Source organism: Arachis stenosperma, chromosome 1 (assembly GCF_014773155.1).
Source record: "Arachis stenosperma cultivar V10309 chromosome 1, arast.V10309.gnm1.PFL2, whole genome shotgun sequence".
Lineage (NCBI taxonomy): Eukaryota > Viridiplantae > Streptophyta > Magnoliopsida > Fabales > Fabaceae > Arachis > Arachis stenosperma.
Window position 1 is genome coordinate 8,076,141 of NC_080377.1, and position 21,838 is coordinate 8,097,978.

The window sequence follows — 21,838 nt, forward strand, 5'->3', positions numbered from 1 at the left end:
TAAATTTAAATTTTTAATATTATGAAATGCTTAGTGATATTGTCAATTAATGAGTTGTCTTGAGAAAAGAAATAATTGAGAAAGACTAATTAAAACCTCTTTAATCTAATCAAAGTAAAAAATAATATTGAATAATTTTTTGGATAAAATTAATTTCTATAAATTGAAGAAAGATATATTATTTGTAGTATTTCATTCAAACAAGGGGTGCATGCACTATACATTGAACAGGATCTATCCCCTTTCACTGTCTTGAAGCATATAGCATGTGTACCTTCATATGTGCTTACTTGTTACTTCTACAAGGTTAGCTATTCGTTTCAAGTAAACGATTTAATAAGGTAAACCACAAAAAAATCCTCCAATTATTAAATTTCTGATAAAATAAAAATCAAAATTCGATCTCTTGATATTTTTATTATTTTTAAAAAAATTGACCGCGTATGAAAAATCACAAAAAATAATCTATTTATTAAATATCTCATTTTTAATTACAAAAATATCTCATTTTTAATTTTTAATTATCTTACAAAAAAAATCATCAAATTCCGATCTCAAATTCTTGTTGGGAATAAATATTTAACAACAGGAGACTTCAAAATATTTTGATGATATTTTTGTTATTACTAAATTTGAAATACTTTTTTGTCAATAAGTTGATAATTATTCAAGATATTTTTTGTGATTTACTCATTTAATAATCAGTTTTTTTTATTGATATCTACTATTTGTCGTAAAAATTTAAGTTGACGAGAAAAATACATAAATAATAATATTTATAATGTACATGTCACTCTCACCCGAGAGCTTCTTTTAAGATTTGCGTAAATTTTTAAATAATTTTTTTATTTAATTTTCACCTTATATATGCTAAAATTATTTATTTTAGACATTTGTGCCAAAAGCTTATCCCCTTATACTATATTATATGTAGTTTTTGCTGTGTTTGGACTTTTAGCCCCATATTTCTCTAAAACATGAAAACAAAAATCATGCATAAGTGTAATATGAGTTTTGTTAAAGAAATCAATAATATAAAGGGAAAATTTAAAAACCTTTGCATAGTTCAATTTATTAAAAATATTAATATTTCTTTACAATGTGCAAATTTTCATTCTCTGATTACTTAACATGATAAGTGCCCTATAGGCCTATAGAAACAGACAGGGGTTTGAGCTTTACATTAAATGAACGTGGACTGAAGTATAGACCCATAACTTTTTTTTTTTTTTTTTTTTCAAGTATGGCATAAACCATTGTTAAGCTTTTGCCATCACATGCTGTTCTTAAATCTTAAGTGCTTAAAAATTTATATTATATAGCTATGGTGTGTATAGCGTGGGGATATATATTAATATATAAAATATATATAGAAAATAGATCAAGGCCAGGGTTACATGTTTGTATAGGATATATGTAGCAATAACAATTAAGGTGTATTGCATTTGCTTTAATTTGTTGGAAATATAATTAAGGGATCAAAATCAGAATTTGTTGGATTGATGAGCAAGGCTCCTTGATTAATTAGCTGGATGGTTCTTTTTTTGTGCACAACATAAGATTCGATATTGATCTGTATATACATGCATGGTTCTATATATATTGAAATTCATCAGTTATTATTAGTCCTGTTTGGAGTGTAATCGTGTATGTCTTCTTTATTTTTTATTTTTTATTTATAATAAATTTGTTTTAGAGTAATGACTATTGAAATCTAAGTTTTTATATCATATATTATGAAATTATTTATTTTAAAAATTTAAATTAATAAAAAATTATTACATAAATAATTATATTTTTAATAAAACCTAAATAATTATATTTATTATTTGTTAAACACTACCGTTACTAAATTTGTCGCTATTTTAGTTTATGATTCAGAATCATTATAAACCATTGTAAATCAGTCATTAATAATTGATGAAAGTCACTAAATCGATCAAAATATATTAATGGACTTAAATCTTTGATTATATTAATGGTTGATTTAGTTATAGTTGTGTTTAAAAATTAGGTTTTAAAACTGGTAATTAATTTGTAAAAATAGATTAAAAATATATAATAATATTCTAATTAGTGATTAATTTAGAGACCAATAAAGTAAGATTCCATATATCAATAACCGATTTAGCAACAAAACTGAATTAGGATATCAGTTGTTAGTGGGTCGCAAAACATTCTGATGGTATAAACACAAGTTTTACATATAATAATTAAAATGAATCTAACTAGTTTTAGTTGATACATACATACATTCACATATTCACTATTCATGAGCTCCACCAACTTTATATGCGTGTGAATATGTTAAAGAATAATGTATTAAAGTTATGTTTATACTAAAAAAAAAAAAGCTTATGTTTAATTCTTGGTGTTCATATATAGTTCAGGGTTGATATATTATTTTATCAGAGAAGGGTCAAATTAGGTGAATGAACCTTGGATGGTATATGTATGCTAATCAAATTTTGTGTTGCAAGATCGTAATCAGGGGAGTTTAGTATCTTTAATTTGATTCTTGTTAGGTCGCTGTCTAATGTTTAAGATTATTATTGGTGTATATTATATTTTTATTTCTTCTTTGCTCCCTTAATTAATTTATATAGTAATTGTTGTTGTAGTATTTAAAAAAAGGAAAACTATTAAGTGTTCTTGTAATATTTTGCCTCTTAAGTTTTGCCCTATTGAATTTTTTTTTTTTTACTTTTTGAAAATTTTTAATTAGAATAATGGAAAGATCAATAATATAAGGCATTCAGATCTTATTAATTTAAAGGTTAACACTAATTTTTTAAGTTTGGTTCCATTAAAAATATATATCAATAAATTTTGTCTTTTTCATATATTACAAATCTTACATTTATCAAAAAATACAATTTTTAAATAACTTATAAGTGTGACACATTTTTTTTATCTTATTGGCTAATTTTTGAAGTAGTGTTAGACTAACTCAACCTAAATTTTAATATAATAATATCAAGAGGTTATCCGACTCTATGTCAATATATTAGATAATTATTTGGAATTGAATTAGGCCCATTCAACATTAGTTTCAACAACTCAGAAGTAGAATGTAACCTATCTAGCAAATGAATATATATATGTGAAATTTAATTCACTTTTTCTGTTTGATTTTGCTCTCCAATTTAGTCACATCAAAATTTTATTGACCTCTTGATTGTCTTGGATTTTTTTTTCTTTCCAAATTATGGTAACTAAGTCATTTTTTATTACTGTATAAATTCTTATCATGCGACATGCATGCATCGTGTATTAAGCAAATTTCTTCTTAATTAATTTAGAGGAAGTTATACTTTCTTCGGATATGATTCACTAGAAAAATCTTCTAAGAAAGTCTATGCCAAAAGAGAGAGAAAAAAAAAAAAGTTAAAACCAATTGAGGAAGTGTTGAATGATTTATTGATTCACTATTGTGGTAACCATAATAATAATAACAATAATAATAATAATAATAATAATAATTCAACCAAAATTGGCTGTGGGTTATTATTATTTGTTTGGTGAAGATGACAGTGGCCAAGGAGTATTAGTAGTTTTTGAGAATTTTTAGAAAATGAAAATTGTTAGAAGATCAAAGTGTCTTGATCTGAAATTTTAATTGTTAGAAGATCAAAGTGTGTTGTTGTGAAATTTTGTAGAGGTAAATTTTTTTTGGGGTTAATAAACGGGGCTTAGCCCAAAAAAATAGATCTAAATACAAATTAAATGGGGCAAAGATATTCTTTGATTATCATTAGCTAATATGCTCACTACCTCTGAAGGAAGAGTATCCGAAAAATAAAAATTAATGTTCAAACTCTAAATTTGTACGCACAAGACAATCAACACATCTATTTCTCTTTTTATAGATATTTATAAAAAAGAGGTTCCAGTTCCTATTTTTTCAATTGAAAATGCTCTTGATGAATGCATTTCGATGGTTCTTTAAGTTGTTGGGATTGTTGATAATATCAATCATAGCCTTTGAATCACATTCAACAATTAGCTTTTTTATTCCCATAGTCCAAGCCATATGTAATTCCTGATCTATTCCTCAAAGTTCTATCTTAAAGGCAGTACAGTCTCCAATGTTATATGCAAATCTCTTAATCTATTTGCTACAATTATTTTTGAGAAGGCCACCATATCCTACCTTTTTTTGTTGTTCTGTTTGAGATGCCATATGTGTTTAGCGTTATCCATCCAGGAGGAGGGGGTGCCATTTTATGTTCACTTCGTTTCTTCTTCCCCTCAAATTCTTACAGTTGTTCCTTTCAAAAGCTTCTCTTATCTCCTTAACTTTTTTTAAAATTTTCAAGTGGGATTGGGGTAGTCTTCTGTAATTTTGCTCATAAGCCTTTCTATTTCTTCAAATCCAATGCTTCCAATAAGCAGTGAAGAAAAAATCTTGCCAGTTCTGGTTTGGATCCCTGTGAAGAGGCTGACGTAGATTCATTTTCACCCGATCCTCAAAATTGGTGCTGAAAAAACTTTGTATCTTGCTTGGGTGGATGACTTGTCTCCATATTGGTGCTATTTTGATGCAATTTTTGACAGCGTGAGGAAGGTTCTCTTGCTCACCGATGCAGAAAGGGCAATCCCCTGTGCCTCCAAACATTTTAGCCCTGCGCTGGTTGGTTAGAAGATGATTGTGAAGTAATCTCCAATTAAGAACCCTAGCTTTTTGGGTGCCTTTCCATCACCATATCATTGTCCACTTTGAAGAGAAAGGTTTTGACCACCGCCAAAGCTTTGTAGGTCACCCCTGTAGAGAAGTCAACATCCTCCGTATGTCTCTAGCCAACTCTATCTACTCCGTTCTCTCTCTTGGGCAGGGGTTGCACCATAATTTTTTTGGTAATATCTTCATTTAAGTTATTTTTTAACTTGATTAAATTCCATTCTCCTTTGTCATTAATTCACTCCCAAACAGTGCTATCTAAGTCTGAGTTGTTGTTGATCGCATGGTAGATGAGGGGACCTAATTCCTCCACCCAATTATCCAGCCAAAATTTTGTTTTCAGACCATCTCCCAGCATCATGTAGTCGTGTTTGTTGAATTTCGACCAAATCTTCACCAGTTCTTTTCACAGGTGAGAGTCTGATCCTTTATCAATTGGATTCAAATTGTTTCTTGTTCTGTTGATGTATTTGTGATAAAGAAATTTACCTTGTAGAGAATTAGGGTCTTCTTTTAATTGCCATATAATTTTTAGAAGAAAGGAATCATTCATAAGGTTTAAGTTGCGAAAACCCAGCCCTCCCTCATATTTAAGCAAGCATAGAGTTTTTCACCCTATGACGTGAAGTCTTCTCTTGTGCTCCTCATCCCCAGATAAAACTTTTTTGAATTTTTTCGATCTCCTGGATCACTAATTTTGGTATCTTCTCATGCTGCATGTCAAAGTTTATGCTTGGACTGATGATGGCTTGAGCAAGAGTGATCCTCCCTGCTTGGGAAACACATTTGTGCTTCCAACCTTTTAATTTACCTCTAACCCTTTTTAAGATAGATTTGAAATTCTCTTTTCCATATCTGTTGTTATTTAGCATAGCTCCCAAATATCTGTCAATCTCTTTACTTTTCTTGAACTTCATTTTTCTTAAAATGTTTGCTTTGACCGTTGGTTTTATATTCTTAGAGAAAGCGATGGTAGTTTTAGCTATATTTATTTTCAGACCGCTAGCTTTGCTAAATCTTTATAAGTTGTCTTTGATGGTTTCCATTTGGAATATGGAGACCTCTGCAAAAAGGAGAAGGTCATTAGCAAATAAAAGATGGGATATAAGTGGGCTACTCCCACCCACTTTGAAAGGGTTCCAGTCTTCTTCATCCACATGTGATTCAATTAGATGAGAGAGTTTATCCATGCAAATAACAAATAAGTAAGGGAATAAGGGGTCTCCCTGTTTGATTCTCTTTAAGGGAGCAAAGAAATCAGTTTTGTTGTCATTCCATAAGATGCTGTAGTTGACTATTTTGACCCCTTCCATTATGATATTGATCAGTTTTGGAGGGATACCAAATTCTTGAATTCTATTGCGGATGAAGTTCCAATTCAAATTATCATAAACCTTTTTAAAATTAATTTTGATAGCCATGTAGGGTTTTTTCCCCTATTCTTCCTCATTGAGTGCCATATCTCTTTTGCAACAATAATATTGCGGATGAAGTTCCAATTTAAATTATCATAAGCCTTTTCAAAATCAATTTTGATAGCCATGTAGGATTTTTTTTCCCTATTTTTTCTCATTGAGTGCCATATCTCTTTTGCAATAATAATATTATCTTGTATTTTCCTTCCTGGTATGAAATTAGATTGGTGGAGGATATTCTCTTACTTAGAATTGACTTGATCCTCTGTACAAGAACTTTGAAAAGGATTTTATATTTTACATTGCACAAAGTAATTGGCTTGAATTGGTTTATGAACTTTGGGGCAGGAATCTTTGGTATAAGGGCAATGAGTGTTGAATTTGCTTCTTCTATGAGTCTTGTGTTGCACCAACAACTTTTAATGAAGTCACACACTTTTACTTTCATTAGCTCCCAATTGTTTTTGAAAAAGTGAGCTGGAAACCCATCTTCTCTTGGGGCTTTGAGGGACCCAATGCTGAAAAGAGCATTTTTAATCTCCACGTCAGTTGGTAGAGCTTGCATCTTCCTACATAAAGAAGGGTCTAAATTAGGGAGTATGCTAGTGTTTAAAATTAAAGGAACAATCATTACCTCTTCTTGATAGAGGTTTTGGAAAAATTCCAGCATGTGTTGTTTGAGACTTCTGTTATCTTTGATCTAGACTCCATTTTGGTCTCTTAATTTCACAATCTTATTTTTTCTTCTTCTAATGATGGTCTTTGTGTGGTAGAATCTGGTATTTTTGTCTCTTTCTATGATCCACTGTTCTCTTGATTTTTGAAGCTAATGGATTTCTTCTTTATCAAGGATAGAATTCAACTATTTATTCAAATCATCTTGAAGTCTTTTTAGAAAGAGATTTTGACCGTAAGAAGCACATCTTTGAATCCCGGCCAACCTGTTCAAAATTATTCTTTTGGCTCTAAAGATATTGTCAAAAATATTTTTATTCCACTCTTTCAATTCATTTCGGACAGTGGAGAGGATGTTGTTGAGACCGCTCTCTTTGCTCCAATGTTGATGAAGAAAAGGCTCAAAAGATGGATGTTGAGTCCACATGATTTCAAATATGAAAGGCCTGTCTTCTTTGAGTGATTTGGCTTCAGTGATAAGAATGGGATGGTGGTCTGAATTGATTCTAGGTAACACTTGCACAATGTGGTCTTGGAACTTTGTTCTCCATTGGTCGTTCGCTAAGGCTTTATCAAGCCTTTTAAAAAGCTCTGCCATAACCCTCCCATATCGGACCTCTCCAAGTGAATTTGGATCCCACACATCCAAGATCTAGAAGGCCGCATCTGTCGATCCAGTTTGCAAAGAGATTGCATCTTCTATTATTCATGGGGCTTTCACCCTTTTTTTTCTATTTTGTCATTTATCTCATTGAAATCCCCGCCAAGAAACCAAGGATGATTAATATTGTCTGCTATTTGCTGAAGTTTCAACCATAGGATATCTCTCTTCTGGGCTTGAGGGCTGGCATAGACTGTTGTTAGGAACCAATCCTCTTCCAGAGCTTTTTTTATCTTTACATGGATAAATTGTTGGTTTAAGTCCACCACCGTCACGTTGAAATTGTTGTTGTTCCAACAAATCCAAATTTCCCCAACAAACCCTTGAGCTTCTTCTATAATGTAGTTGTTGAATCAAAGGTTCCTTATAGTATTTCTAGCTTTATCACTGCTTGTCTTTGTTTCGATAAGGATAACAATATCTGGTTTGTATTGGTTGTAGAATTCTTTGAAGGTGCGCCTAAAGCCGTGTTAGCCGCACCTCTTGTATTCTAGGCCAAAATAATCATTGAGGCAAGGGGGAGTTAGTTTAACCGCATATCAGCAGCGTCATTGTGTCCCGAATCATCCAATACTGGCATTTTGAAATCAACATCTTTTATCAGGTTTTGTATGTCTTGCTGCAGATCAGTTTCCATGAGGTCCTGCTTTGTGTTTTCTCTTTTTCCTGGGTCAGGGGGTTTTGTTTCTTCTCTATTGTGTTGGATAGGAGAGTTGTCAACTCCTTCTTGTGTTTTTGAATTTGGAGGCAAGTAATATTCTGAAATCCAATTTTCTTTATGTGATTTCATTATATTGCCTGTTGTGATGTCTTTTTTTCCTTGTTCTTTTTTATTGATAGGAGTGGATTTTTCCCTGTTGTGAATTGTCTTGTTGTTAGAGTCGTCTTTTGTGAGTTGTTCTTGTGTGTTTCTTTTATGGGGGTCTTGTGTTTGTTCTTTGGTGATTTGTAAATTTTGGGCCTTCTGTCTTGATCCTGTAGTTTTTTCTTGCTCTTTTCATTAACCATATATTTTTTCATGAGAGGTTTTGTTAGGTTGACTTCCACATAAAGTCGAGCAAATTTACCTCTACAAAGATGTGATGTATTGTAGTCCACTTTGCAAGTTTTGCCAACCAAATCTCCTATTTTCTTAGGACATTTTCATTATAGAGTTTAATAGGAAGTCCCGGAAGTCTTACCCAAGCTGTGATTTTGTTGATGGTGGTGAGCAGAGGGTTGAAATACGATTCTCACATCCTAATTGCGAGATAGTGATCATAGATCTTCCAAAGAATGTCAAGGAGAGCATGGTCCATATCCTCTTGAGCATAAAATTTTGCCAAGTAGAAGTCATTATCCAAGTCTATAACATCTATGTTACCAAATCTGCCCCACATGATTTCTAGTCTCCGCTTCATGGTAGCATAACTGATTTTACGTCCCAATAATTTCACAATTAGTGATCTCTACCATGGCTTTCTTAGTTCTGTTTTTGCTGCCTCGTTGATAATGATATTGAATAATCCCTTACCTATTTCTTCTACTGTTATGTCTAGTTTTTCGGCTTGCTTTTCCTGAGATTTGATTTTGGCGTGCTCTGTTTCAAGGACCGCTTGTTGATCGCTTTGCATTTCATCATCTTCAGAGGAGATGGAGTCATCTTCTATCTCTGGGTTGTTTCCCGCTACTATGTTCGCATAGGTTCTTTCTCTAGGAGCTTCTTCTTCAGGGTTCATCTATTCCTTGTTTCTTGGGATGAGAGTGGTAGTTCCTATTCCTGTGAAACCTAACTCTCCTTTCTTCACCTTCTTGATACTTCTGCAAAGAAGGTCTTGCTCTTGTTGATTCAGGTCATCTTCGTTAAGTGCTCTTTCTAGTCTTCCTCCGCTGGGCATGGTGGAAAAAAATAAAATGTTCTGCTGATAATAGCTAGTTTTTTTTTCGAATAGGAAAAGAAGATATTGTAGAGGTGAATTTAACTGTATACTCATTTGTAATTTATGTTGAATTTAGCTGTCTTACCTATTAGATACCTCGGGATTTCTTTAGGGACAAATCTGCGCCTGGTGAAGACTTGAAAACTGATCATAGATAAGGTGGAGGAGAACCTCAATTTATGGAAAGCAAAAGTTTTAAACAAAGCAGGTAAGCTTGTCCTAATCAAATCAGTGCTGAATAGCTTACCAATATATTACCTAAGTCTGTACAAGATGTCGAAGGCAGTTGTGGACAAGCTGATTGCTCTACAGAGGAGCTTTATGTAGTGTAAGGGAGACGGTAATTATAGTATCCATTTAGTTAAGTGGGAGATGGTTCAGCACTGAAAAAGGCTGGGGGCTTGAGGGTTGGGGATGCAGTGCTTAGAAACTCAACGCTCTTGTTTAAGTGGTGGTGGCAGTTTTCAAAGGAGGATTGCCCCTTGTGGAAGAAGATTGTATGTTCGTGTAACAATTTGAACCATAATGTAATGCTAGCAAATCAGCCGTTACCAGTTAAAGGTGGGCCCTGGAAAGACATCTGTCAATTGAATATCAAAGAACAAAGGATAAGAGAAAAAATGGTTACTGGCCTGGGGATGGAAGTAGGGAATGGAAGAAGCACCCTGTTTTGGGAAGATAACTGTTTGCAAGGTGGTCCGCTAAAAGCGAGTTTTCCAAAACTCTTCTCTATTTCAAACCAACAAGGATCTATGATAGGGGATTGTGGGTTTTGGGATGTGTTCGAGTGGATATGTAATTTCCAGTGGAGAAGAGAGTTGTTCCAATGGGAGCTGGAACTTGTCCATCAGCTTCAAGAGAGGTTAAGGCCAGTGAAGTTATCAACTGGTAAAAAGGATAATGTTGTTTGGAAGTTTGATAATAAAGGTGTTTTTTCTACTAATTCTTTTATGCAGGTCCTACAATCGGAGACTCTGTTAGACGAGATCACGAGCTATAGTTTCACAAGTTCAATTTGGAGAGGAGTGGTACCTCCGAGAATTGAGATTTTTAGTTGGTTTGTGCTAGTTGGTAGAGTTAATACCAAAGAAAGGATGACTAGATTAGGCGTTATTATTCACAGTAATAATATATGTGTACTGTATAAAAAGGATTTAGAATCTGTTCAACATTTATTTCTTCTATATGAGCTAACATGGCAGGTGTGGTGCACTTGGTTGAGGTCTTTTGGTAGAGCTTGGACTATTCCTGGAATCATGATAGAACTATTTGAGAGTTGGACTGGCAGGCACAATCGAAAACAAGAGCAGAAGATGTGGCTGACTAGGTTCTTTGCAGTGATTTGGAACATCTGGTTGGAACGTAATGATAGTATTTTTAATAATAAGGAAGCAGGTGTTGAGATCGTACAAAGGAGAACGTTTTTGAGCTATAAAAAATGGACTGGTAGTGATCCTTTTGGTTGTTGATGGCAATGCCGGAAATAACAGGGGATTTATGACTTTTGTATGCAGTGCTGCAGTGATCCTTTAGGTCCGCAACTTATGCTAAGTATCTCACCTGTTGTATTGATAGACAAATTAAGAAATATCAATTTTTTTGTCTTCTATTGTAAATGTGCACATTTTTCAATAATATGAAAAGATTTTGACATGTATCAGGGTACTTGACAAGTACACTAGTATATAGTAAATCTAAAACGTTGATATATTCAATTAAATATAATGATAATTTTGATATTTGAAAAAATTATTGACATGATTATGTAGGTCTGCAACTTATGCTAAGTATCTCACCTATTGTATTGATAGACAAATTAAGAAATATAATTTTTTTTCTTCTGTTGTAAATGTGCATATTTTTTAATAATATGGGAAGATTTTGATGTGTATCAGGGTACTTTACTAGTACAATTATTTATAATAAATCTAAAACGTTGGTATATTCAATTAAATATGATGATAATTCTGAGATTTAGAAAAATTATTCATGTGATTATGTAGGTCCGCTACTTATGCTAAGTATCTCACCTATTGTATTGATAGACAAATTAAGATATATAATTTTTTTTCTGTTATAAATGTGCACATTTTTTAATAATATGAAGATTTTGATGTGTATCAGGGTACTTGACTAGTACAATTATATATAATAAATCTAAAACGTTGATATATTCAATTAAATATGATGATAATTCTGATATTTAGAAAAATTATTCACGTGATTATATAGATTCGCAGCTTATTTAAAAATGTTATCTCTTTGTTTATGCTCCACTCTTTTTTTTTTTTTGATATTATAGAGGGGCAAAAGCCCAGAGAAAAAAAACCTAATTACAAACTAAACGGGGTAAGGTAACCCCTCTATCATCTTCACTCAAGATTTTCACTACCTCAGGGGGAGGTATATCCCAAAAAACAAACTCTGATTCTATCTTCAAGCTCATTTTTGCAAGGTAATCTGCACATCTATTACCTTCTCTATAATTTTGTACAAAAAATATGTTCCAGTCCTTCTTTCTCATGTCATTTATCTCTCTAACATTTGCATTGGGATGACTTTCCAGCTTCTTTTCTCCATTCAAAAGGTTGACCACTGCTGCAGAATCAATTTCCACCACTACTCTCTTGAATCCCATGGTCCACGCTACATTGAGGCCATTCTTCACTCCTCAGAGTTATGCCAGAAACGCCGTTCCAACCCCTATCCTGTGGGTGAAGTCTACGATCCACTTTCCTTCTTCATTCCTGAGGAGCCCGCCGCACCCAGTAACAACCGGGTTTCCTTGCGTTGTGCCGTCAGTGTTCAATTTAATCCAACCCCTCGGAGGAGGATGCCAGCCAATGTTTCTCCCAGTTCTTCTTGTCCACTTTCCGACTAGGTAATCCTTCTCTAATGCTTCTTTAATATCTTGCACCTGTCTGTAGATTTCTTGATGTGGTTGTCGTGGTCTGTTGTAGCTAGTATCATGCATTTTTTTATTTCTCCAATACCAAATTCTCCAGCAAGTTGTTATGAAGGTATCTAGCCAATTTAGGTTATCATTCTTCCCTACTTGCTTCTGTAAATTCACTCCAATCCAGTCCTCCCAGTTTGATTGGAAAAAGCCTGGAATTTCATTACCTTTCAGCAAATTGACCCATATGGTGGATGCTTTGGGACAATTTCTTAGAGCATGTAAAGTATCTTCTATTCCACTATTGCAGAGAGAGCAGTTTCCTGTTCCACCAAATATCTTTGCCTTTCTTTGGTTTGTCATGATTCTCCTATGCATAGCTGTCCAAAGAAAAACTTTAGCTCTTTGTGGTCCCTTCCAACTCCAAACCTTTTTCCAAATGTTATTTCCTTCTTTCGACCAGTTCCTGAGAGATTTATAAGTAGCATTTAAAGAGAAATCACCATCCTGTGATAGTTCCCATCCAATTCTATCATCTTCTAATTCTGCTTGGGGAGCAGGGATAACAATGATTTTTTCACAATATTCGGGGGCAGATTTTGTTGGAGCTTGTCTATATCCCAGTCTCCATTTGGATTTGTCCAATCCCAAACAAAGCTGTTAGGGTCAATTGAGTCAGGATTAAGCGCCAAATTGAGCAGACAACCTTCTTCTTCCACCCATTGATGTTTCCAAAAAAGAGTTGATAGTCCATTTCTAATGTAGTAGGTGGAGAAATTTTGAAACATAGGCCATAATTTCATCAACTCCTTCCAAAGAGGGGAATCTGTAGTTTTCACTTTAATTTGATTGTTCAAGCTTCCTCCATTGTAGTACTTATGACTTAACACTTTTACCCACAACGCTTTTGGATTTTCTTTGACTTGCCATAAAATTTTGAGCAAAAAAGCATCATTTACTGTTGTTAGGTCACGAAATCCAAGGCCTCCTTCATGTTTTGGCTGATAGAGAGTTTTCAAAAATAGGTTTTTTTTTTAGTTTTCTTCGCTTAAAAAAAAACGTATTTTTGAAAAACAAATATGCTTTCTGGCCCATTCTATTCTAATACGAGGCCCTTTCTAGCCCATTATATCCTTTACGAGGCCTCTTTAACTCTTTCTTTGATACGGACAAAAAAAGCCTCTTTCTAAGACGTGTAATTGACTAATTGTTATCCCTTATATATTTTTGAATGATCAAGCCTGTTTCTTAGATGTTTGCGGCATTCTGGTAGCTGGAGATGATATAGGAAATTAGGAATTACGATTCACATTCAAAAGTTAAGTTTTATGTTTGGCAATAAAACCAAAACCCTTCTTCAATACCATAATCACCACCAGATTATAACAACAAAACAATTTTCATTCTTGTCTTGTCTCCGCAAAACACCTTCATTGAACCAAATCAAGCAAACGCATGCAAACGCCGTCGTTTCAGGCCTCCATGGCCGCACCGTTTCCCACATTCTCTCTCTTCTCCTCTCTCTCCCCACACTCCCTCTTCCTTACTGCCTCTCCATCTTCCACTCACTCTCTTCCCCTTCTCTCTTCGCCTTCAACACCATCATTCGCTGCCATGCCAAATCCCCAAACCACCCTTCCCTTTCTCTCTCCTTCTACTCCCTCATGCGGCGCCGTTTTCCCTACCTCAGACCCAACCAGCACACCTTCACTTTCCTCTTGCACGCATGCTCCAAAGCCAACAGGGTACCGGTAATACTTGCCCAAGGTTCATTACTTCACGCGCACGTCATCAAGTTTGGGTTTTTTCCGCACGTGTTCGTACGGAACGCTTTGATTCACATGTATTTTGAGTGTTCGTGTCGTGATTCTTCCAAAAGGGTGTTTGATGAGGATGCCCTCTCGAGGGATGTGGTTACTTGGAACTCCATGATAGCGGGTTTGATGAGAAACGGCGACATTGTTGATGCGGAGAAGGTGTTTGATGAAATGCCTCAGAGGGATGTGATATCTTGGAGTTCAATGATTATGGGGTATGTTCAGAATGGGAACTTGGAAGATGGGTTGGAGTGTTTTAGGTTGATGAGGGAGAGAGGTGTGAGGCCTAATGAGGCTGCATTGGCCTCTGCGCTTTCGGCTTCGGCTATGTTGGGTTTGTTGGGTTATGGAAGGTTCATTCATTCTACCATTGAGTCCTTAAGGTTACGGGTGACTATTCCTGTGGGAACTGCATTGGTTGACATGTATGCCAAGTGCGGTTGCATTGAAATGTCAAGGTTCTTGTTTAATCGGATGGCGAAGAAGGATGTATGGACATGGAATGTCATGATTTGTGGGCTGGCTTCACATGATCATGCGAAGGAAGCACTTGAACTGTTTCAGAGGTTCATTGGTGAAGGTTTTCGCCCGGTGAATGTGACTTTTATTGGAGTACTGAGTGCTTGTAGTAAAGCTGGTTTGGTTAGTGAGGGAAGGCATTACTTTAGGTTGATGGTGGATGGTTATGGAATTCAGCCAGAGATGGAGCACTATGGATGCATGGTTGATCTCCTGGGCCGTGCTGGTTTGATAGACGAAGCTGTTGAGTTGATAGAGACAATGGAGGTTCCACCAGACCCTGTATTGTGGGCGACACTACTGGATGCGTGTAAGGTTCATGGATTTGTGGAAATGGGAGAAAGGATTGGAAACAAGTTGTTACAGTTGGATCCAAACCATGATGGCCATTATGTGCAGTTGGCTGGGATATATGCAAAAGCAAGAAAATGGGAAGATGTAGTTAGAGTTCGAAGGTTGATGATTGAGAGGGTAAACAACAAACTTGCAGGATGGAGCTTGATTGAAGTTGATGGCAGAGTTCATCGCTTTGTTTCAGGGGATAGAGACCATGAGCATTCTTCGGACATTTACAAATTGCTTGAGACAATAGGACTGAGAATAACTGAAGCTTGTCACTCTGCCAAACATCTTACCTGTTTTGCATAATGTAGTTTTTTACATTTTCTTCGTAGTTTGATTTTCCTAGTTCTGCATGATTTAGTCATTATATTCGTGTCAATTTAAATTGAAAAAATAGGCAAGCACACACCCATGTAACCAGGTTTGGGGCTTCCGCATATTCACAATGATAATGTATAAGATTAGTTTATGAATTATGAGTAATGGAAAAGTCAAATTTCATATGGATCAAATCCCCCTTTCTGCATTTCTTTCATGTTCTTGTTGATTATATTACACACCAAAGAAAAGTTAGGGCTATAAAGAAATTGTTATGCAGTCATGAAATTATTTTTTCAAAAAATTTAAATTAATAAAAAAGAGCAGGTGAATTATTATATTTCTAACGATTATTATATTTCTAACACGTCCTTCTCTTAGAATTTGTGTAAAATTTGCATAGGTGTTTTTTCTTTTCATTTTGCTTCAAAACGAATTTTTTCAAAAATTTAAACTAATAAAAAAGTGCATAAATAGTTATATTTTTAATTTCCTCACACAGAAACTTTTTTGGAATTAATAATTAATAGTACATCACTGTATATCTTTATCAAACTTGTTTATTAAATCAGCGAAGATTGTCCCTAAAAAATATTGTTTTTGGTTTCTTACTGTATTCCTTAACCCGACAGGCCAAAGACTAATTTGTCACGATACTGATTTTCATTTAAGAGATTGTCGTTGACCCATAAATTACTGCATACACAAAATTTTGTATTGTTACACTTGTAGTTTTTGAAGGTTAAAACTATAAATACATGGCTCTACTGAAAACACCATTTAAAAGTAGAAACAACTAATGGAAGATAAAAATTGTCCGCATTACGTTATGCGTATTGCTTACAGTTTCATTATTATGGTTAAGTTTGATTCCTTAAGCCAACGTGGATACCTCTTTAGTAGGTGATTTTGTTAATGTCTTTCAAGTATTTACTCAGCTCTGATAAGACTTTGTCTTAATCTTAAGATGATGATTAATACTATATGCATATATTAATAGCTGTAAGCCTGTAACCTCAAATTTTCATGTTAAACTTTAATTACATTACTAAATTACATATAATAACATAAGGAGCAATGTTAAATATAACGACCTAAGTTTTCAAACCGTACAAAATTACATAAAAGCCAACGAGTAATAGTTTAAATAGCATAATCTCCTCATACTTATTTAGAAATCACGGATTTGAGTTTTATTATTTTTTTTTTAAAAAAAGCTGTACAAAAGTTTACAAAGTGGTACTTTCTAAGAAAACCTAACTTCAACTTGTCAAATGTCAATTGAAAGGAGATTTCTTGTGATTAATTTGTAACAATCAATGTAAATAGTATTTTTTCTTTCTTTTTTTTCCCTTTTAGGAAGAAAAACTTAATAATTATAAAAAATAAATGCAAATTATAATTCAAAGTTAACATTCATATTGATTTCCCAAAAAAAAAAAGTTAGGTTTAACATTTTGGTTCTTAACAAAATTTTATTATTCTAAAAGATGTTCTCCAAACATATTATTTTTTATAAAGAGAACTAATTTATTTTATAATGATATTGTTTTATAATAAATTTTGTTATGAAAACTAATTTGAATTGGTCGAGTAGTTAGTTCATTAGTTAGCGGTAAATTCTTAAACAAATATTAGGAGATTTTAATACTTGTAGTAACTTATTAGTTAGCAACAAATTCTTAAATAAAGCTTAGATTTGTGACGAATTAGTTCTTAACATATTAGATTAAGGATACAGTAGAAAACTATAAATTTTGTCATAAACTTATTGTCCAAACACATATTAAAAATTTAATTTTTTTTGGTGACATATTAAAAATTTAATTGAAAATAAAGAATCAATCTGAATAATTATCAAAATTTTTAAAATAATAATAATTTATTAAAAACTAAACATAACACGTGTGACTTCTAAGGAATGAATGAATGATCATTGTTAGTGCTGTCTTGATGAGTGTTCTGTTTTGGTATGTAAATAAAGTTGAACCTCAATCATAATTGGAATCCATATTACATAGTTATTATCTTTTCTCTTCTAAGGAACAAAACTTTATTTGTATAAGTTATTTAATATAATTTATTTGGGAATACTCTACTATACAGATTGAAGTGGTATAGAAAAAGAGAATAAATTCATTTTATAGTTATTTTTTATTATTTTATTGTTATTTAAAATGTGAATCCTACTTTTTTTCAATTTCTCTTTCATATCATAAAAAAAAATCTATAAACTTACATTTTTACCATATAATTCACCTATCTATATATCTTGAACACTTCACTTTATTTATTTTTTATTTCTATAAATGGATCCTACTTTGCTTCTATTTGAATTATTAAATGGTTCCATTATTTAACCTATTATTAAACCTTAGCCCATCTCTAATAATTGTTCTCATTTTGTTTGGATTTTGTCTCGATTGAAAATATATAATAGAGTAAAGATTCGATATTCCGTACCATAAAGCATAGCCAGTCTTATAGCAGTGCAATAGAATTTACCTTTAAATTTTAAAAGCATTTTTTTGTCACATATAAAACCAGATGCACTCCGCCATTTCGACCAACTTGCTTAGATCCTATGATTTACATCATGTTCAATCTCTCCATTATCCTGTATGATGCATCCAAAATACTTAAAATTTTTAACTTTTTGTAGGGTATTTTCTTCAATCGTCACCTCTATATTAAGGTTTTTCCTTCTCAGACCGAACTTATATTCCATATATTCTGTCTTACTACGACTTATGCACAGATTATACACTTTTAGAGCTTCTCTCCATAAGTCCAACTTCTTATTTAGATCTTCCATTAACTCTCCCATAAGAACGATATTATCAGCAAATAGTATGTACCATGGCACAAGCTCTTGGATGTGTTCTGTAAGTACTTTCAAGACTAATGTGAAAATGTATGAACTTAAAGATGATCCTTGTTATAATCCTATACCAATAAAAAATTCTTCTGTCACACCACCTTGAGTTTTCACACTATTTGTGACTCCATCATACATATCTTTAATTGCATGAATATATGCAATCCTTACTTTTTTCTTTTCTAAAACCTTTCATAAGACCTCTCTTGATACCCTATCGTACGCTTTTTCCAAATCAATAAACGTCATATGTAGATCCCTTTTATTACTACGATACTTCTCCATCATCTTTCTTAACAGATATATCGCTTCGATGATAGATCTGTCTAACATAAATTCAAATTAATTCTCTATTATCTATGTCTCTTTTCTCAATTTCTGTTCTATCACCCTTTTCATAAATAAACAATTAATTCTTTAAATATGCATTAACTAAAGTTAGCCCAAAATGTGTAAATGGGATTGACCTTCAAATCATGGAAGGCATCCACAAATGGGTATTTTTATTTTGATTTTTTTTTCGGCCACAAATTAAAAATCAAACTTTAAACTTTTTATCTTATAGTTATTAAACCGTACCATAAAATAACTTATCCAAAAAACTTAAATTAAGATAAATAAATAATTATATATATATATATATATATATATATATATATATATAAGAAATAATTTTAAATTTCAAATGGGTCCACATACATTGTGGATGGTTTGGGCCTCATCAATGTCAAGGGTGGTCGCCAAAAAGATGTCATTGGTGACCTCATAGTGATGCAATAAACCCAATAAAAATGTTATTTAAATAATAAATTTACCTAATATATATTTTAAAAATATGTGATAAAATTATTATTAATAAAATTTTTAAAATTTTATAATAAATATAAAATAAATACATCGAAAATTTTAATTTTTTATATTTTAAAAAAAGACTTTTTCATTTATAATTTTAATATTGTCTTTAAGACATATAATCAAAGAAATATGTTACTATCTAAACTTTTAATAGATAAATATTTAAACATTTTATATTTTTAATAAATATTTTATTTGTAATTTTAAACATTTATTTTAAAATATAAAAAGACAAATAAGTCTTTTAATATTTAAATGTTTCGTATTTTAAAAAATAAAAAAATTTTATATTTTAATTAATAAAAAATTTATTTATTTTCGAGTTAAATTTTAATTGCCGAAATATCATTTTTCAGAAAAATTTGGTGCAATTCTAATTTCTATGACACACTACATGTTAGTGGCAAGAAACAAATTAGGATTGTCCCATTTTATGCACATAGAATTAATAACAATAATAATTAATCACATGGCAGCATCACGTTACTATCCCAAAGTTCTTATTACTCTTCCTACCAATAGATGTGGTAAATGAATCTGCCATGTTTTCAAATTTCACTGCAAAAATAGTAACAATCAATAAATGCATTGATAATAGTATGGTGGATCTATGTTGTCCTCTACATATAAACGTACAATACAAGGGTTGATGATAGAAAGCCACATTTTTTAAGTTGAGCCACATAACATTATTGCATTTAAGACCCACTTATTCATATTTTGACTTGGTTTCACAACATAATTGGTAATTAGACCTCTACCACTTGAAACATTATGCATGCATGGTACTTAACTACTTATACTCATTTTGAGAACAATTTTTTATAATATAATATAACTGTAATGAAAGAAAAACACATTATACTAATTAAAAATAATATGGATATTAAAATAATAAATCTAGGTAATTGACAAATGTATGTTCTAAACACCCTAGCTAAGAGGTTACCTAAAAAAAGCCTAATTAAAAATACTGCAAATACCATAAGTTTTGTTTAATTATTTGTTAATTGTTTTTAAAAGTTTTTTTTTATGCAAATGTATTGACAGTGTAATGGAAAAACTAGAACTTTCTATTATTCATATACTATTATTATGTAAGAACTAAGAAAGGTATTATATAAAAATATAAAATTACCTTTGAATAGGTCGAAGCATATATAATTAATAATTATTTGATTACCACATTTAAAATAAAAGTGTTATTGCAAAAGAAGAAAAAAAAATTCATTTTAACATAAAGACACACTAAGCAGAATGTCTTAATAGAAAATATATTTAAAAAATAATTAATAACATTTTGATATTAAAAATTAACAAATATTTAAAATATTAACACTTTTTGTCAGATAATTATTTAAAAATAAATAAAGTAATAAGTGACTTAAGGAAAATTTATAAGATTAATTTTAGTCTTTGTCATTGAAATTAAGATTTTATTATAAGAATTCATTCTCCACTCAAAAATTTAAGACCGAATAAATTGAAATATTAATTTATTGAAGACCAAAATATTTGATCCAAAACTCCTCGGGAACCAATTTGTATTTAGTATATTGATTGACTTATTATTATTTTGATAATTAATCATATATTCTTGTGAGATACTTAATATATAGTCAATTAATAATAAATATTCACACTTAATATACTCAAATAGTCAATAATCTTTTACGGAGTAATTAGATAAACTTGTCATGAGAATGCCTATTAATGAAATAAAAGGAGTAAATTTTTGAATTCTTAATTTAGTCAGTACATTGTAATAAAAAACAATTACTTTTAATTAAAACCTTTCTCGTATAAAATTACTAAAAGCATTTATTAGTGAATTCCATTTTTTAATTGAAAAGGTTCATTTAAAAAGAAAAGAGTAAATATCAAATTGGTTCCTAACTAATTTTAGATTAAATAATTTGATTTTTAATAAACTTTTATTATACTAGAAGTCCTTAAGAATAATTATTTCGACAACACAAATTGTCCATTCGTTGTTTTCAATTAAATTTTTGGAATGCATGTTAAACATGAAAATTTCTAAAACTTTATTATAGGACAATTAGGTTTTAAAAATATAATTATAAGACAAATTAATTCTCTTTTAAAATAATAAAAAGATCAATGACAAGAGTGATTTTTGAAAAAAAAAAATTTATTGTGTAGCAAAATATCTTATCTAAAATTTCTTCAAAAACCATTTAATACTATTTTTGTTACTAAATTATTTGAAGCGTCAGTAAACAAAATAATAATACTCTTAAAAACTATTAAAAAAAAACATAAAAATAATAATATCAAACAAAATTATGAAAAAAATTTAGCAATGAAGATAAACAAAATCAAAAAATAAAAAATTATAATTAAAGCACAAAAAAGAGAGAAAAGGGGTATAAAATATATTTTCATTTCATATAAATGAAAAATAATATGAGATTAATTTAATTAAATTTATTTATTTCATTTTTTATTCATTATTTATTAAATAGTTTAACATTTATCTTGGTTAAATTAAATAATTGATATAATTATTGATTAGTTAGTTATAATTAATATTATTTATTTTAGAGGGTTAACTAAAATATTTTGAAATATTAGTAGTAAAATTGAAATTAGATGTTAAGAATAATATCAAAACAAAATAGCATTGACTATCCTATTAATATTTTTTAATAAAAATTACATTTACACATCTTTAAAATGCATCAATTTAATACAATAATTTTTTTATTAAAAATAAAATTATAATATGTCCGCTAAAGGAGGAAACTATCAAAAATTACAAGAGGCTCCTACGATGTTTCGAGTTGATCTCGGGGCTAAGTATCAATTTTAATAAATTCAGTTTAATCCCAATCAATTGTG

The 21,838-nt window shown here is 31.3% G+C and overlaps 2 protein-coding genes across 9 annotated transcripts; both read left to right on the forward strand.

Annotated features, from left to right (window-relative positions):
- Positions 1-3,800: 3,800 nt before the first annotated feature.
- LOC130961983 (uncharacterized) lies at positions 3,801-11,008 on the forward strand. Of its 8 annotated transcripts, XM_057888082.1 has the most exons (4): positions 3,801-4,857; positions 4,972-5,093; positions 8,971-9,383; positions 9,464-11,008. In XM_057888082.1, the coding sequence occupies exon 4, from the start codon at positions 9,882-9,884 to the stop codon at positions 10,818-10,820; it is 939 nt and encodes a 312-aa protein (XP_057744065.1). In that variant the 5' UTR covers positions 3,801-4,857; positions 4,972-5,093; positions 8,971-9,383; positions 9,464-9,881; the 3' UTR covers positions 10,821-11,008. The 8 variants fall into 8 exon arrangements, with proteins under 8 accessions (XP_057744065.1, XP_057744037.1, XP_057744025.1 ...); XM_057888054.1 differs by having other exon boundaries at positions 4,934-5,093; positions 8,971-11,008; XM_057888042.1 differs by having other exon boundaries at positions 8,971-11,008.
- Positions 11,009-14,088: 3,080 nt separating this feature from the next.
- Positions 14,089-15,231, forward strand: LOC130974581 (pentatricopeptide repeat-containing protein At3g62890-like). The gene has a single exon (XM_057899454.1). It carries the CDS (start codon positions 14,089-14,091, stop codon positions 15,229-15,231), a length of 1,143 nt encoding a protein of 380 aa, XP_057755437.1.
- Positions 15,232-21,838: the final 6,607 nt, after the last annotated feature.